The 17,704-nt window shown below is 52.5% G+C and overlaps 1 protein-coding gene across 1 annotated transcript; it reads left to right on the top strand.

Annotated features, from left to right (window-relative positions):
* Positions 1 to 5,768: 5,768 nt before the first annotated feature.
* DES (desmin) lies at positions 5,769 to 13,693 on the top strand. The gene is made up of 9 exons (XM_082691143.1): positions 5,769 to 6,572; positions 7,621 to 7,681; positions 7,799 to 7,894; positions 8,052 to 8,213; positions 8,389 to 8,514; positions 8,915 to 9,135; positions 10,628 to 10,671; positions 12,598 to 12,680; positions 12,893 to 13,693. Exons 1-9 carry the CDS (start codon positions 5,995 to 5,997, stop codon positions 12,932 to 12,934), a joined length of 1,413 nt encoding a protein of 470 aa, XP_082547269.1. The 5' UTR covers positions 5,769 to 5,994; the 3' UTR covers positions 12,935 to 13,693.
* The last annotated feature ends 4,011 nt before the right edge of the window (positions 13,694 to 17,704 follow it).

The raw sequence follows: 17,704 nt of genomic DNA, 5'->3' as shown, positions 1-17,704 counted from the left end.
GTGTATTTTTAATAGGCTCCATGCCCAACATTGGGCTTGAATTCGAGACCCCAAGATCAAGAGCTGCGTGCTCTACTGACTGAGCCAACCAGGCACCCTTAAGGAAATACTTTCTTTCTTTCTTTCTTTTTTTAAGATTTTATTTATTTATTTAACAGAGAGGGATCACAAGTAGTCAGAGAGGCAGGCAGAGAGAGAGAGAGGAGGAAGCAGGCTCCCCGCTGAGCAGAAAACCCAATGCGGGGCTCGATCCCAGGACCCTGGGATCATGACCTGAGCTGAAGGCAGATGCTTAACGACTGAGCCACCCAGGCACCCCTGATTTGACAAGATGTCTTGATAACACTCAGTGTACAAGACATTGTACCACATACACAAGTTTGTAAACTGTCCCCTTTCTTCTGAAAAACCCTGAATGAAATGGTCTGTCTTAGTGGACTTTCCCATTTCCCAACATCAATTAGCTCAAGTAAGAGCATGACCTTAAAATAATGTGACTATTTTTAAAAAATAGCTTATCAAAATTAAAAATCCAAAAGTGTGTCCCCAGGATATTCATAGCAGCACTGTTTATCATAGCAAAAGAATGGAAACAGTATAAGTGTCCATCAGTTAAAAATCAGCTAAGTATGGCAAATCCATACAGTGAAATACAAATGACGATATTAAGAAGAGTGACTCAAAATCTCCAAACAAAGAAAAAAACAGAACCAGATGGTGAGATTGACCAAACATTTCAGAATTAACATCAATCCTTCTCAAACTCTACCAGAAATTTGAAGATGAGGGCATACTTTCTAACTCATTTTATGGGCCAGCATTCCCCTGATACCAAAGCCAGACAAAGACACGCAAGAAAACAAATCTACAGACCTATGTCCCTTATGAATATTGATGTAAAAAAATCTCAGTAGAACACAAGCAAACCAAATTCAGCAGCATATTAAAAGGATTATACACCGGGGCACCTGGGTGGCTCAGTGGGTTAAGCCTCTGCCTTCGGCTCAGGTCATGGTCCCGGGGTGCTGGGATCGAGCCCCGCATTGGGCTCTCTGCTCAGCTGGGAGCCTGCTTCCCTTCCTCTCTCTCTGCCTACTTGTGATCTCTGTCTGTCAAATAAATAAAACCTTAAAAAAAAAAAAAGGATTATACACCATGACCAAGTGGGATTTATTTCTGGAATGCAAGGATGCTCAACATAGGAAAACCAATCAGTTTAATATACCACATTTATAGAATGCAGGGAAAACCCCACATGATCAATTTCATTTACAATAACATCAAAACAATAAAATACTTGGGAATAAACATAACCCACAGGCATAAGACTGGTTCATCGAAAACTATAAAACATTGCTGAGATAAATTAAAGAAGACACAAATAAATGGAAAGACATTCCATAGTCATTGATCATAAATAAGACTTACTGTTGTTAAGCTGTCAGTACTGCCCAAAGTGACCTAGAGTCAAAGCAATCGCTATCAAAACCCCACAACTGTTTTTTGAAGAAATGGGAAAATCCATTCTTCAAGGGAATCTCAAGGGACCCTGGATAGCCAAAACATATCAAAAAAGAGCAAAGTTGAAGGCTTCACACTTACTGATTTCAAAACTTCTTACAAAGCTACAGTAATCAAAGCAGTGTGGTACTGTCATAAGGACAGATATATAGACCAATGGAACAGGCCACAGAGCCCAGAAAAAAATCCTTACACATATTACTAAATTGTTCTCAGCAAGGGTACCAAGACCAAATTCACTGAGGAAAGGACAGTCTTCAACAAATGGCGCTGAGAAACTCGGATATTCGCATGTAAAACAATGAAGTTGGACCCTTACCTTACACCACCTGCAGACATGAACTCCAAATAGATCAAGGACATGAAATTGTAAAACTCCTAGAAGAAAACATTAGAACTCAGGACATTGAGTTTGGCAGTGATTCTTGCATATGACACCAAAGTTCAGGCAATAAAAGAAAAAATAGATAAATTGGACTCATCAAGATGAAAACATGTTGTGAACCAAGCGTACAATCAACAGAGTGAAAAGCATACAATCCCACTGAATGGGACCCCTTGACCTCTGTGCCAAGTACATTATCCACCCAGATACATTATTAATATTTTTAGTGTGTCCAATTCTAAGTAGTCCCCTGGGGAGGCAAAACTCTGACTCCAGGGGTGCTGCCCAGTTGAGAACGTGTTTTGGAGCACTCTTCTTTCACCTGCTGTCCGAGGCTTGGAGTGTTGTTTTGCTGCCCTCCATGGTAGCAGATTCTCAGGGTTGGAACTGAAGTTTGGAAATGGCCCCAAGTGGTTCAGAGCCAAGTCTGGTAGATGTTCATTTTGACTAGAGAATAAGTGACATAATTTATTTATTTGTTTTCTGCTTCATTTCACCACGGAACTGAGGCATTGGACTGGTCCAAACGGCAATTTCCTTATGTGGTCTGGAGACGGTTCACAGAGAGGACTCCCAACAATGTTCTGTCCTCCCTAGTATTGTGGAAATGGGTGCACCCTCTCCTATAAGAGATTGGTCAGGAATGCTTTGGCTACAATTGAGAGAAGCCAGCACCAAGTGCCTTAAGTGGGGGGGGGGGAGTTTATTGGCCCCAAAGTCAGGAAGGACATGGGGTGAGGGGAGCTCGCAAAATCAAGGGTAGGGCTGCAGAACGAGGTCCCCCCCACCCCAGTAGCTGGAATTGAGGATCTCCTGCCCTGCATTCTCTCCAGGTGTCTCTGCTTCTCCTTGTATGTTGACTTCCCTTTCCTCCTAGCTCAGGAATGACCCCACGGGGAAAGAAACATAGTTGCCGCAGGCTCTAGCTGTTTCATCTATAAATTCCAGGGAAGGTCTCTGATTGGCCTTTCTCAGGTCCAGGTCACCCCTGAGCCAATCCCTGCAGCCAGAGGGATACAGTTGTTAAGACTGGCTGGGAACTGGGTCATCTGTCCACCCATTGTGTGTATTCTGTGTGTGTAGCTTTTGTAACCAAAATAAGGGAGCAGGAAAGAAAGCTTGCAGGCTACTTGGGACTACAACAAGGATGCTTGTTGCCTGGAATATGCTAAGGATCCACATGGTCTCTCAAATTCTCCAGGAGCCTACTATCTAGTTTGGGAGACGAGACACAAAAATAACCAGAACACAACAGCTTGCACTGACTTGAAGCCTGGATAAGAAAATCTGGAACCCCCCCACCCACCTCATAGGCCTGCTGCTGCCCCTCGGAACAATTTGTTACTTAAACTGTAACCCCTGGAGGATTTTACTAGTTACCAAGCACATTTATATATGGCCTTGGGGCGCCTGGGTGGCTCAGTTGGTTGGACGACTGCCTTCGGCTCAGGTCATGATCCTGGAGTCCCGGGATCGAGTCCCACATCGGGCTCCCAGCTTCATGGGGAGTCTGCTTCTCCCTCTGACCTTCTCCTCGCTCATGTTCTCTCTCACTGTCTCTCTCTCAAATAAATAAATAAAACCTTTAAAAAAAAAATCTCTATATATGGCCTTAAGAAATACATATACTGACAACAGGTCTTTGGGGAGAAGGACGATATACGAACTGTGAAGCCGGGCAGCCGGGAACGCCCGGCCCGCCCAGGGCAGAACGCCCCCTGCTTCAGGGAAGCCGAGCACCCGGGAACGCCCGGTCAGCTCAGGATGGAACGAAAACCGCCTGCTTCCCTTATCCGTTATCGAGCCTTTCTCATCCCCGAAGTGCCCAGTTGTTAGTTAGATGAGTCCTTTGAATGTGCTTGTTTAACTATAAACCTTATCCTCCTCCTTGCTTGTCTGCAAGACGGGATTAACGTTTGACCTTCATCGATCCTTCTATTGGCTATTGTTTTCTATCTAATAAAAGTGAGTGTGGAGTTACTTGTGGCAGCAGTCCTTTTTGACTGTTGTCCCCTGCTCCCAGTATTTTGCAGCTGACTTGTTTGTGCCTAATTCTTCTCTCGTCGCCGACTGGAAGCAGCATAGGCCTGTCTCTTGGATAAAACTTAGATACTTAGTGTGGAAAGGCTTTGAGAAGACACAGCAGTAACAAAGCCCTTTATAGTTCACCTGGCATATTCACATCCATTCCAGGGGGCCAAGCACAGCTCTGGAGTCAGACTGCCTCAGCTTCCTGAGCTGCAAAATGGGAATGATTACTAGTTTCTGCCTCATAGGGTTGTTGGGGATTGGGGGTGTTCACACTGTGTGGCACACAGTGGGGCTCAGTGTAAGGGGTTATTTGTGTCTTGTTATATTTTGGGGGGCAGCAGGGAGGGAGACAGGGAGAGAGAATCTTAAGCAGGCTCCACACCCAGCATGGAGCCCGACACGGGGCTTGATCTCACAGCCCTGGGATCACAATCTGAGCCCAAGTCAAGAGTCAGAGGCTTAATGGACTAAGCTACCCAGGTGCCTCTTCACATTGTTATTCAAGCCTCTTCAGAGCCTGTAGCGTAGGTATGGCAAGGCTGACCACTTCCACTTGCTAGGGGAGGACACAGAAAAGGGAAGGTCTTGTCTGCTAGTAACTGGGCCTCTTGGTGATGGCAGAGCTGGGGTAGGACCTGCACTGTATTCCAGAAGCTGGCATTCCAGAAGGGTCAGGTCTAAGGGAGGCCTGCAGTGTGCCAGATGAAGGTGTAGGGAGACAGCCAGTGTTCATGGAGAAGTGGGGATGTCCTCAGGGGTCAGCCAATACCTTGTGCTGAGGAGGAGGAAGGCTATGAAGGTGGGACTCCATTCTGGCGGGGGGCTTGGGGCATTGGGGGGGGTGGGAGGTGATTGGGGCTTAGCTCCCTGAACCTGCCTGGGCCATCTGAAACCCACGCCTCCCCAGGTACCCGGCCCCCCACCCCCAGAGCGCCTCTCCCGTGTGCCTGTTTCCCAGACTAATGCCTTCTTCTCTATAAATACCAGCTCTGGTATGCCGGGCTGGCAGCTGTTGCTGCCAGAGAGATGGCTAGGCTGACACATTGCTCCTGACAAAATACAAACCCCTGGTGTGTGTGGGTGTGGGTGATGGGAGTAGGGGGGTGAATCAGAGAAGGCGTGGGGGTGGGCACAAGGGGGCAGAAGCCGGGTAAAGTTGGCGAGTGGGGGTGACTGTGCATAGTAACTGGAAACTGAGAGGCTCCCGGGCTCTTTCTGGAAATCACCCTGTTGTTTATAAACTTGAGGCTTTGCCCTACCCTGAAGAGGGGGAGGAAAAGAGCTTACACTAGCCCAGAGGGAAACTGAGGCTCAGGGTTAGAATCTTGGTGCCAGTGGACATACCCGAGGAGGCGCCTCTGGCCAGGACTGCTCTCTGACCCCTCACGCCCCTCCGGGCTACTCCCCTACCCTCCCTGCTTGCTTAGAGACTCTCTTGCTCCATGCCTGGCTGGTGGGTGCCTGTCTTTCCTGAGTCCTCCCAAACCTCTGTCACTTCTAGAGAATCCTTAGGGAGGAAAAAAAGTACTTTGGAGGCTTTCTGGGGACTAGGCCTTGTTCCTCCAGGAAATTTCACAAAGTCTCCCCTCCAAAAGAAAGGGACACCGTCAAACCAAGGGGAAACCTCTGTTCCATTCTCTCCCCTGACTATCCCCCCGAGCGAGGCGGGCACCCAAGGGCAGAAAGAGTCTGCCTAGGGCTTCCAGACAGGCTTGCTTCCTCGGTGAAAGGGTTGGCAAGCCTGCCCATCTTCTGCCCTCCTAGGCCCTCCAGCCTGTCCCACACCTCTTGCGGGCCCCTTCCCACCCGCAAAGGGGCGCAGGCCTCTTGCGGGGGAGCTGGCCTCCCCGCCCCCACGCCAGCGGCCGCCCTTCCTGGCAGGACAGCGGGATCCTGCAGCTGTCAGGGGAGGGGCGGCGGGGGCTGATGTCAGGAGGGATACAAATAGTGCAGACGGCTAAGGGGCCCTGTCTCCCCTCGACGCATCCACTCTCCAGTCGGCCGCCTCCCGCAGCCGCTTCCTCCGTGCCGCCCAGCCTCGCCCGCGCGCCGCCACCATGAGCCAGGCCTACTCGTCCAGCCAGCGCGTGTCCTCCTACCGCCGCACCTTCGGCGGGGCCGGGGGCTTCCCGCTCGTCTCCCCGCTGGGCTCACCGGTGTTCCCGCGCGCGGGCTTCGGCACCAAGGGCTCCTCTAGCTCGATGATGTCCCGCGTGTACCAGGTGTCGCGCACGTCGGGCGGGGCAGGGGGTCTGGGGGCGCTGCGAGCCAGCCGGCTGGGGTCGGCCCGCGCGCCCTCCTCCTACGGCGCGGGCGAGCTGCTGGACTTCTCGCTGGCCGACGCCGTGAACCAGGAGTTCCTGACCACGCGCACCAACGAGAAGGTAGAGCTGCAGGAGCTCAATGACCGCTTCGCCAACTACATCGAGAAGGTGCGCTTCCTGGAGCAGCAGAACGCAGCGCTCGCCGCCGAGGTGAACCGACTCAAGGGGCGCGAGCCCACCCGGGTTGCCGAGATCTACGAGGAGGAGCTGCGCGAGCTGCGGCGCCAGGTGGAGGTGCTCACCAACCAGCGCGCCCGCGTGGACGTAGAGCGTGACAACCTGTTGGACGACCTGCAGCGGCTCAAGGCCAAGTGAGGACCTGGCGCTCCCGGAACCCCCTTTCCGCGGGCTGGGAGCGGGATGAGGCCTGGGGGCTGGGGGGCAGCTGTCAGCACCTGTCTCTCCCCCCACCCCATCCTGCGCACCGGGGACCCTCTCCCACCCCCCTGCGGGGAGAGAGTCATCTACTGGTGTTCCCCCGAGGAGAGATGGACTCCGGGGTCTCTCCTACTCTGCAAAGCAGTTTTCTTAGGGACATCATAGGGTGCAAATGGAAAACCTGAGGCCTGTGGACAGCCCCTTAAAAGCGTCTTAAGATGTCAGGGTGGTGTCCATGGGGGACTGGCAGATGAGCAGAGGGAGGGGGCCCGGGTACAGTCAGAGGGAGAGGGGGTTTGATAGGAGACAAGGATAATCTGGGGCAAGCTGGGAAGGGCAAAGGGTGGGGAATCCAAGTGGTAGCTCTCAGCTCATCTGTGATCAGACTACCCCACACCCCAGGGTAGGGGGAGGTGGATAGAGAGCAGATCTCAGTCCCTAGGCTGGGCTGAGGCCGTGCCATTTCACTAAGGGAAGGGATAAGCTGGAGGAAAGGGGAGGGAGCAAGCCACAGGCTCCTGAAAGCTTCCAGAGCCTGATAGCGGGCTCCACCAGGCTTCCAATAGGAAAAGGCAACAAGAATAGAGCAAGTACTCCTGGGTCCTGCTTCTGACAGCAGGAGTGAGCGGAATCAATGTCCTACCACCCCGGTCGCAAACAATAATTGAGCACCTATGTTGGCCAGACTGGGACTGAGAACCAGGAACGTGGAGGTGGATAGAATAGACAGAGTCGCTAATCCCAGGGAGGTCACAGTCTGGTTGGGGACATAGACTTCCGGGGTGTGACTCTGGGGAAGAAATTGGGCCACTTCCTGTCCCCTCCCGGGGTGGGCAGGGCCTTTCGTGTCTACCCTGGAGCTAGGCCTCCTTTGGGTGGCCTGAGCCCCACTCCCTGGGCAGCCCCCACCAGGCCTATCCCCACGGCTGGTTTTATCCTCACCAACCGTCTCTTTTCTGTCTGTCTGTCTGTTCTGGCCAGGCTGCAAGAAGAGATTCAGTTAAGAGAAGAAGCAGAGAACAATTTGGCTGCCTTCAGAGCGGTGAGCCCTCTTTGGTCCCCCAGCAGCTTTACCTCCTCTGACCCCAGGGGCCCCTGGTCTCCCTCTGCCCTGCCTGGGCTCTTAGTGACCCTCTTCCTCTCGCTTGACCACTCCCAGGACGTGGATGCGGCTACTCTCGCTCGGATTGACCTAGAGCGCAGGATTGAATCTCTCAATGAGGAAATCGTGTTCCTCAAGAAAGTGCATGAAGAGGTATGCCTTCAGCCCTCCTCCTCAAGGTCCTTAGACTCTAGTAGGAGTAGCTGGAAAGGAGGAGGGGCAGTGCAAGGCTGGGGAATAGGGGAGGGGGTGTGAGGGTGCCGTGTGGGTAGGGCCTGGCAAAGCCCTGAAGCCCAGCTATGCCCTACAGGAGATCCGAGAGCTACAGGCCCAGCTTCAGGAACAGCAGGTCCAGGTGGAGATGGACATGTCCAAGCCAGACCTCACCGCCGCGCTCAGGGACATCCGGGCTCAGTATGAGACCATCGCGGCCAAGAACATCTCAGAAGCTGAGGAATGGTACAAGTCAAAGGTGGGTAACCTGGCTCGAGGGCTCTGGCCCCTCCGTTCCCCTTCGTCTTTATCTGGAGGTGCTTCCTGTGGCTCTCTCCGTGGGGAGGAGAGTGAGCCAGGGTCTCCAGGCTCCCTTACCATCCCTGCCCTGCGTCCTGCAGCCTCCTCATCTCGGTCCCACTCCCTGCCCGCAGGTGTCCGACCTGACCCAGGCAGCCAACAAGAACAATGACGCACTGCGCCAGGCCAAGCAGGAGATGATGGAGTATCGACACCAGATCCAGTCCTACACCTGCGAGATTGACGCCCTCAAGGGCACCGTGAGTGCCTGCCCACCTCGCCCCACCCAGTCCTTCCAGCCTGCCGCTCCCATTCTCAATCTGAGACTCTCTCTCTGGGCCTCTATCTCCTCAAACCTCCCACAGGGGTGAAAACAGACAGGTGGCTTCTCAGTTGAACTCTCAGGAGTCGGGGGGCTCCTAGGTGAGGGTGGAGAGGAAGGACACGGATGCTTCCTTTTATGACTTCTATTCTCTGGGTCTCCCCAGAAGACTTCACTTGAGTTTAGGATTCCCTAGCTCAGAAGAGCATGCCAACTCCCGGACCTGACCATGTGGGGTTGCACCCCAGCTCCAAGGCTGTGTCTGTCCCCGTCCTGAGCCCCTACCCTGGTGCCCACCCCTCCATGACTCTCCTTACCTGGGTGTCCCTCTCCTGCAGAACGATTCACTGATGAGGCAGATGCGAGAGATGGAAGACCGCTTTGCCAGCGAGGCCAGCGGCTACCAGGACAACATCGCGCGTCTGGAGGAAGAGATCCGGCACCTCAAGGATGAGATGGCCCGTCATCTGCGAGAGTACCAGGACCTGCTCAATGTCAAGATGGCCCTGGATGTGGAGATTGCCACCTACCGGAAGCTGCTGGAGGGCGAGGAAAGCCGGTGAGGGGCTGGCGCTGGGATTCTGGGGAGTGCCGAGGGGTGCATTCCTGCACCCCCACCCCATACCCTTGGGGTTGGGGAGAGGCTCAGGATCACCAGCGGGATCTGGAAACAATTTTATACAGGAGGCCACCACACCACTAATTGCAGAGAACTAACCAAGGCCACCTGGGTAAAAAGTGACTTAATTAATAGCTTTTATAAAAAGAGAAATAGAATTATTCCCTCATCCACCTTCAGAATTAAGAGCCAGAAGCATAAAACCATGTTCAGCAACCAGTAATAAAATATTACTGCCAGTCAAGGGAGAGATGAGAGCAGAGTGGGGAATGATGAGCAAGGAGAGGGAGGGGGCTGAGAGAGACAAAGAGAGAGCCTGAGACACAGGTTAAGAAGGAGAGGGCAGACTTGTGCCAGAGGGCGCATGCGTGCGTACACACACACACACACACACACACACACACACACACAAGCCTTTAGGAAAAGATAGCATGACATGCTCAGAGCAACTTACTTCTAGACACCAAAAATGACATATGACTAAAAGGCAATGCGAGGCAACTTTTCTGGGGCGTTGGAAATGTTCTGTATCTCAATTTAGACTAGTAGTTCCGTTGATGTAGACGCTGATCAAAACTCATTGCAGAGGCACCTGGGTGGCTCAGTGATTAAAGCCTCTGGCTTCGGCTCAGGTCATGATCCCAGGGTCCTGGGATGGAGCCTCACTTCAGGCTCTCTGCTCAGCAGGGAGCCTGCCTCCTCCTCCTCTCTCTCTCTCTGCCTGCCTCTCTGCCTTCTTGTGATCTGTCTGTCAAAAAAATAAAAATCTTTAAAAAACAAAAAAAAAACCTCATTGCAAAATTGCAGACTAAGATCTGTGTATTTCACTGTAGGTAAGCCTAATCAGTTTAACACAGGTCAGTTACTCAAAAAAATGACGCTTATGGATACTCATAAAAACGATGATGTCTAAAGTTTAAAACAATCAGCAGACATGCTTAAATACAGACTTGCGCACAGAGAGAGATCAGAGTTCATAGAATTACATCTACACGTAATGACCTTTCAAGGCAGCTGGAGATGTGTTGCATTTCCCCCGCACTAGGCATAAACGGGGATGGCATTTACCCTGGAACTCGCCCTTCTGTGGGTGGGCCAGCAGTTCCCAGCCTGGTAGGCATGCACAATGGCTGTGGCCTACAACTGCTATCCGTATACCCTGAATTACCTGAGGAAGGAGATCCTGCTGACCTAGAGAGGGCAGGGGTGTTGGGAGTATGGATGTCAGGCCAGCAGTTCAGAGATGGAAAGGGACAGTCCTGGGAGAGCTGGAGTTGCCCTTTGACCCCATGCTCTTAGCCACGTGAAAGGTCAGTGGGACAGGGACAGTTGACAGTGGCCTTTGTTGAGGACCAGGGCAAGCTTTGATGCGTGGTCACAGGGAGATATAGAGAGCCCTAACCCTTTGGCGGCTTGATCTCTCCCCTTTCAGGATCAACCTCCCCATCCAGACCTTCTCGGCTCTCAACTTCCGAGGTGAGTGCATGTTGGCAGGTGGACACTGGAATGGCAGGGGGCAGGAGTCCAGCCTGGGCACTGCCCAAGGCCAGCCTGGGAGGGGGAATGGAACCAGGGGGATGGAGCTGGGGTCTGGGACAGAGAAAGGGAGCAGCTGCAGGTGGTTGGGGAAGTTTAGGTAGAGGCACCTTCTAACAGAGCCTTTTAAATATTCCATGGTATTATACTGTATTGAGCATGTCCCCAGCACCTTCTGGGAGTCTCGGACATCGGCAAACAGCTTCGATTCCCAATATACCCAAACTCTGAAGGTACCAGAGCTGGCCTTGGGGGTCTGGCAGCAGAAGCATCTAGAACCATACACCCTGGACTACAAGGCACCCCCCCACCAGCCATTGTCTGTTTGGCAAATTGCCAAGCACCCCCCTGCACCCCACCCCACCCCACCTCCCACCAGCTGCTTGCTGAACACCTCCAGTTTGCTGGAGCAAGATGTTGGACACAGGCTTTAAAAGAAAAAAAAAAAAGAAGCCAAACCTTAGCAAAGCCAGACAATTAAAAGAAGGAGCTCCAGGGGCATTCTGCCATTCTGACATTAGTAATATGCAGATTGAGTGGCTTTCCAATCCCAGAGAACAGAAAAACACACTATAATGAAACATTAGGAAAGCAAATCGGACTCCTTGGCTTGGCAGTGTCGCCTTTCCTAGATCAAACCTTTTTTGTCTTCAGTGTTCGTTCCCGTCGGGAAAATTACATGCTGTGCCCCACCAAGTTATGACATTCGTCACAGGCTAGCGGCTCGCTAAGGAAATTCATGAACACCAAACTCATAATACCCAGGACCTAAATTTGACCCGCCCTAGAAAACTCAGAACCTCTTTTTTTTTTTTTTTCCAGTAGTTTATGCAGACACCCAAGTGTGAGCCTTGCAATTGAAACTGCTTAATGCTTTTTCAAATCAGTGGCTCTGTGGCCAAGATAACACATCGTGGCTGGTGTTTCGTGGCAAAGAAACTGAGGCATAGAGAGGCAAGGGACTGGCCGCCAGCACAATGAATCCATAACCGACTCCTGTCTGTCTCTCTTTCATTAAGACACAGTTTACTCATCTGGTCTTTCTCTTTAAGATCTATTTATTTAGGGGCGCCTGGGTGGCTCAGTGGGTTAAGCCGCTGCCTTCGGCTCAGGTCATGATCTCAGAGTCCTGGGATCGAGTCCCGCATCGGGCTCTCTGCTCAGCGGAGAGCCTGCTTCCCTCTCTCTCTCTGCCTACCTCTCCATCTACTTGTGATTTCTCTCTGTCAAATAAATAAATAAAATCTTTAAAAAAAAAAAAAGATCTATTTATTTATGAGAGAGAGAGAGGGCAGGGGGCAGAGGGTGAGAGAGTCTTAAGCAGACTCTGCATCAAGCATGGAGCCCGATGTGGGGCTGGATCTCACAACCCTGAGATCACAACCTAGGCAAATCTAAGAGTCCGAAGCTTAACCAACTGCACCCTCCGCCAAGGCACCCCTCATCTGGACTCTTAAAGAGGGGCTGGGTACCATGAGGCCCTTCAAAAGAGTATCTTGGGACTGGGTTTGGGGTTCTGTCAGGATACAAGTTCACACAAGGCTGTGCTGGAGCCCAGCGGTGGAGGACGAGTGAGGGCATGTGTGAGGAGTGGGAATGTTGGATGGCCTGGGGCCTCAGGGGTCCTCCACTCTCCTGAATCAGCGTCTCTTGGCTCCTGAGCCTGTCTCAGCCGTGGGACTGGCCCCGGAATCTGTAGAGCTCAAGGACAGGCTATAAAGTCTTGCTGAAAAAGTCATAGACCCATCTTGAGGGGGTAGGAGTGTTTTGGGCTCCACCCCATGGGACGAGGGAGGGACTCCCAGTCCCTGGAGTGGCCCAGGCCTGGACTTGGTCAGGCTGAGTGTGTGGATGGGTCTGTTACAGAAACAAGCCCGGAGCAAAGGGGTTCTGAGGTCCACACCAAGAAGACGGTGATGATCAAGACCATTGAGACCCGGGATGGGGAGGTGAGCCATCTGCCTGCTTCCCTTAGCCTGGTGGGGGCTCTGGGGTATGTCTGTGAGGTGGTCAGCCAGGTGCCTTCCACCAGCTGTGCTGGTTCAAGGCCCTGCCTGGAGGGAGAGGGGGTCCTGCTACATCGGAGTCGGGGGAGGACCCGGGGCTGGGGCCCCATTCTCCTGTTGGCGCTGGTTTGGACTGGGCTTCTCTCCCTCCCCAGGTTGTCAGCGAGGCCACACAGCAACAACACGAAGTGCTTTAAAGCCAGAGACCCCTCTGCCCCCCGAGACCGTCCTGGCCCCTGTCCTCACTGCCTCCTAAAGCCAGCCTCCTTCCATCCCAGGGCACCACACCCAGCCACAATGCTCCCCTCACAGCCTCTGACACTGGCTCCCCCACCACCACACATGGCCCCCCCCAGGGGACATGGCCCCCCCCTGCCCAGGCACAGGCAGCCCCAGCCGTGTGAGTCCTGGATGTTGGAAATGTGTGAGCCTGGCTCCTAGCTGCCTTCCGTGCGTACTGGGCAGGACCAACGTGGAACCAGAGCAGACCGGTCCCCTCCCACTTCTGGGACGTCAGGCCCTAGCCTCTACCTTTGGAGAGGGCCCCAGAGCAGGGCGTTGGGACCTCACAGGACCAAGGATGGAGCCTGGAGACCTCCCCACTCCCTACTCCCTAGCCTGGGGCAGAGAGAAAGGGCAGCCTCCCCAGCAAGCCTGGCAGGTGACTGGAGGACTAGCCCCTGTGGGAATGGGGGCTTGACACGGACCCCGTGGCCCCTTCCTTTCCCAGGGTGGGCTTAGAAAGCAGGGGCTGCAAGAGGGAACCCCCGAAGGTGCCATTTGTGGGAGCAGGAGATTCAGAAGGAGAGAGGGTGGGCGAGATGCTGGAGAGGAGAAGTGAGGAGAGAGGCAGAGAGCGGTCTCAGGCAGGGGAAGGGGTGCCCCCCTCTGTGCCCACCCCTCCCCTGCAGCAGGGGCCTCTGGACAGAAACAATAAAAAGAGAAGTACTAGCCTAGCACGTCCCTGGCTGTTTGACTGCCTGGTCGCCTCTGGGGGCTCCCAGGGCCCTGCTGCCCCACCCCTTGGGATGAATGCTGCCTTCCTCCCGCCTCAGAGCTCAGACTGTCCCCCAGGGCCTGTCACCCCTGTGGTTCCCAGAAACTCCCAGCCTTGCTGTGTGTGTATGTGGCCTAGGATGGGAGGGTAGTTGGGCAGGGGGCTTTCGTTAGGGAGCCTTGAATACCTCCTGTTAGGCCCCAATTTCTGGAATGCCCCCTTGGGCCCCGTTTGGGCCTTCAGATCATCAGGCTCCAGGGACACCACCTGCTGTTCTTTCTGAAGGGCATCGCCTGGCTCCGAAATAGGGCTCTCCTCTTCCCCAAAACAGCTCACAGCCCCTTCCCGTTAAACCTGCCTGAGCACCTTCTGTGGACAAGGACCGATTCAGGAAAAACAACACTGTTAAGAAAAATAGAAAGTTCTATCTTATTTTTGGAGAAGATGAAATTCTCTGAAGATATCGTTTCAGTCTATGTTAACCAAGACTTTGAATGCAATGCAATCTCAAGGAAAATACAAAAGGGAAATTTGGGGAGAATTTGGTAAGCATGGGGTAGGGGAGTGGAGGACATTAAAAAAAAAAAAAAAAAGGAAATCCTGGAACAAAATATTAATATGGATATGTTAAAGGTTTCTGTGGGGGATGCTTAATGATTCAATATATAGACTTGGGGGCAGTTGGGTAGCCACGGGGGGATGGGAGTGAAGCCTGTCTCTTTTCACTCCTTCTAAAAAATAAATTTCAGATGGATCCAAGATTTAGGAAGCTTGATAGATCCATATAGGCTTCCACCTTCAACTTAGTCCTCACAGATCAAGGAGGTAACTCTTTAAAAGAGAGGGGAAGAGGGTAGAAATCATAAAAATAGTAAATTCAGACAATCTGTAGGAGGGAAAAAAAAAAAAAAAGAATCCAAAACCTAATAGAGCTTTAGTCAGTCTTAAGTTCCTTAGTCTGACTTTCCTAACTGGCCTTTTCCAGAAACTTCCAAAGCCTCTCTGGTGTGTCTATTTTTCTCCCTCTCCTTGGATGCTCCCTTTGCTCAGAAATCACCCCTTCCCTCTGGGCTCAGCAGCTTGTCCCTATAAGAAGGCCCCCTTCTCTGTGGTACTCTTCAACTTGGCCTTGCGGACACATCCCGGGTCTCCACCCTCTGCCACTGGTGACCCGTGATCATTTCTTTCCCCCTAGTGCCCTAGTGGGATGAGCACTGAAAACCCTAGAAGTACTCCCATCAACCCACAGTGGAATTCCAAGTGAAATTACAAGTAGCATTGGTCATGTCTTTACCCTGGGATATAGGAGGAGGGACAGTGGGGGGCTTCCCATCCCTGAGCTGGTCTCTCTGTGAAAGAGATGTCTGGGTGAGGCTGGGCTCGGGTGGCTAAGAGGTGGTGTATGTATCTGCGAGTAATTTCAGGAGCCTCTCAGCGATTTCTTCTTTCCCTTGAATGAGTACACTCACTCATCTAACTCATCAAGCCCATAAAGCACAAAGGGGTGCATAGGTCAGGGAAGGTCTTAGAGGCATCCCTACCCTCCAAAAAAGCTGAGGTGCAGACTAGTCACTGAAGTGGAAAGAATCTAGGAATCTTAGACTCTCAGAGTCAGATGGTAAGTCCCCCAGGGAGTGACGTCCGTAACCCAGAAGTCGTCTCCCAGCCTCACCCTAAATCAGCAGTCACCGAGCTGGGCTTCAACGTCTCTGGTCGGAGAACACACTACCTCCTGAGCCCTTGGTGCTGGGGGTAGCTCTGTCTGTCAGAAAGCCTTCCTCCTCGGCACACATCTGTCTCCTGTGACTATTGCCCACTTGTTCAGAGAAGAGAGGAGGCTCAGACCCAGCCTGTGTCTCCGTGGGGAAGCATTCTCTGAGCAGAGCCTTGCCGGGACTAAAAGACCTCTGATGCCGGGTGCCTGGCTGGCTCAGGTGGTAGAGTGTATCTGCCTCTTAATCTTGGGGTTATAAGTTCAGGCCTCACGCTGGGTATAGATAGAGATTACTTAAAATCTTCCAAAAAAAAAGGGCGGGGGTGGTGGTGGGGAGACGCCTGAACGGCTCAGCTGGTTGAGTGTTTGCTTTCAGCTTGGGTCATGACCCCAGGGTTCTGGGATCAGTGGGGAACCTCCCTCTCGATCTTCTTATGTTCTCCCTCTCTGGGATGCCTGGGTGGCTCAGTCAGTTAAGCGGCTACTTTCAGCTCAGGTCATGATCCCAGTGTCCTGGGACCGAGTCCCACATCGGGCTCCTTGCTCCGCAGGGAGCCTGCTTCTCCCTCTGCCTCTGCCTACCACTCTGTGTGCCTGTGCTCTCTTTCTCTCTCAATCTAACAAATAAATAAATAAAATCTTAAAAAAAAAATCTTAAAAAAAAAAAACCATAAAAATAAAAACCCAAGTAGAAGTTCTCTGGTTCTAAGTCTTCTGCTTTGGCTATCTTCTTGGGAGCTGGACTATGAGGCAGGGACTCTAGGGCAGGGGAACATGGCTCTATGGTGCTCCTCAAAATGGACAAAATAAGCCAAAAAAGATCTGGGTTCCATATGGTCATACATATGCACCCCATCACCTCCCTGGCGAAACCCCTGCCTGTTCTTGGGACACTCACTCTCGCATCCTCTCCTGTAAGATTCCAAACATCACAAGGAAACAAGAGAGCTCATGGAGGCTGACTAGCTTCTCACTGGACCCAGGGGACCTATTCTAGACCAACTCAGTCCCCATGCAAGAGGTGAGGTAGGAAGGATCATGGGAGGCAAATGTGTCCCTAAACCAAGAACTGAGGGCTCAGTGGACACTGTCCTGCTCTCTCTGTCCACTCTTTCCCCTGCCCCCCTGAGCCCTCTCCTCCCACCCACTCACCCCTCCCTCTTCTTCCCCTCACCTGCTTGCCCAGGACACTTAGGCTCAGGTTCAGCACCAGAATGCCAGCTAACCGAGGGGAAGGTTTTCATCGTTTTCCTCATCACTGGTTCCCTGGTGCCGGGGAGAGGGCTCGCTCCATAGAAGGTGCTCGTTAAATATTTAAGTACTTGTTCAATGAATACCCATTGAGCACTTTTATTTACTTTTCCCTAAATTAAATATTTACTGGGAAGGCAGATGCCCCCCACTTCATTTCGTGGATCCAACGAACATTCACTGACCTTTCACCATGTGCCAGGCGCACAGTGCCTCATGTGACCGGCAGCCCAGAGAGGTGAGGGGAACTGCCAAGGTCTCACAGCATTACTTGTGGCCGAGGAGAACCAGCCCCAGGCTCCTTGGCCTCTGGAGTCCAGATCTCTTTCCATGACACCATAGGCTTGTGATCTCGAGGCAGGGCTGACTGGCAGCACACACCCAGCCCGGCGCCAGGTCGCAGGGCACTATGGGGCCCATTCTGAGGGACAGATGAGCGCCTTGCAGCCAGCTGCCCTGGGTGGCAGGCGTGGCCAGAGTCCGAGGGTCACAGCTAGTGTGGGCTCCTCCAGGAGAGGGCACCAGCGATTCACCCGGCCGGTGCCCTCCCTACCCAGGCCCACACAACCCCAGAGCACACATCAATGGATGCCCCCATTCCAGAAACTCAGCCAGGAGATACACAAGCCATGTTCCTGGCCCTGTGCCAGGCCCTTTTAAATAGTTAATATTCATTTTAATATTTAATATAATAATTTAAAGCCATCACAACAACCTAAGTCAGATCATGTAATTCCTCCGCTCACAATCCTCTCAGATGAATTCCGGTTTTCACATGGAACAAAAGTGCCATGGCCTACAAGATGCTAGGCTTTCCGACCCCTGCTACCCACCTGACCTCATGTTTCTACCCTCCCCACCCCTCCCTCCAGCCCCACTGGTGCCCTGGTTTTTGTCGGAGCCTGCCGGGGACATTCCCCGCTCTGCCTGAAGCAGTCCGGTCCAGACATCTGCACCATTTGCTTCCTCGGTCCTTTAAGATGGGCTCAGTCATTTCCAGCGAGG

Source organism: Mustela nivalis (genome assembly GCF_964662115.1).
Source record: "Mustela nivalis genome assembly, chromosome: 11".
In the NCBI taxonomy this organism is placed as follows: Eukaryota; Metazoa; Chordata; class Mammalia; order Carnivora; family Mustelidae; genus Mustela; species Mustela nivalis.
Note: the sequence above shows the minus strand (reverse complement) of the source record. Positions and strands in the feature narration are given on the sequence as shown.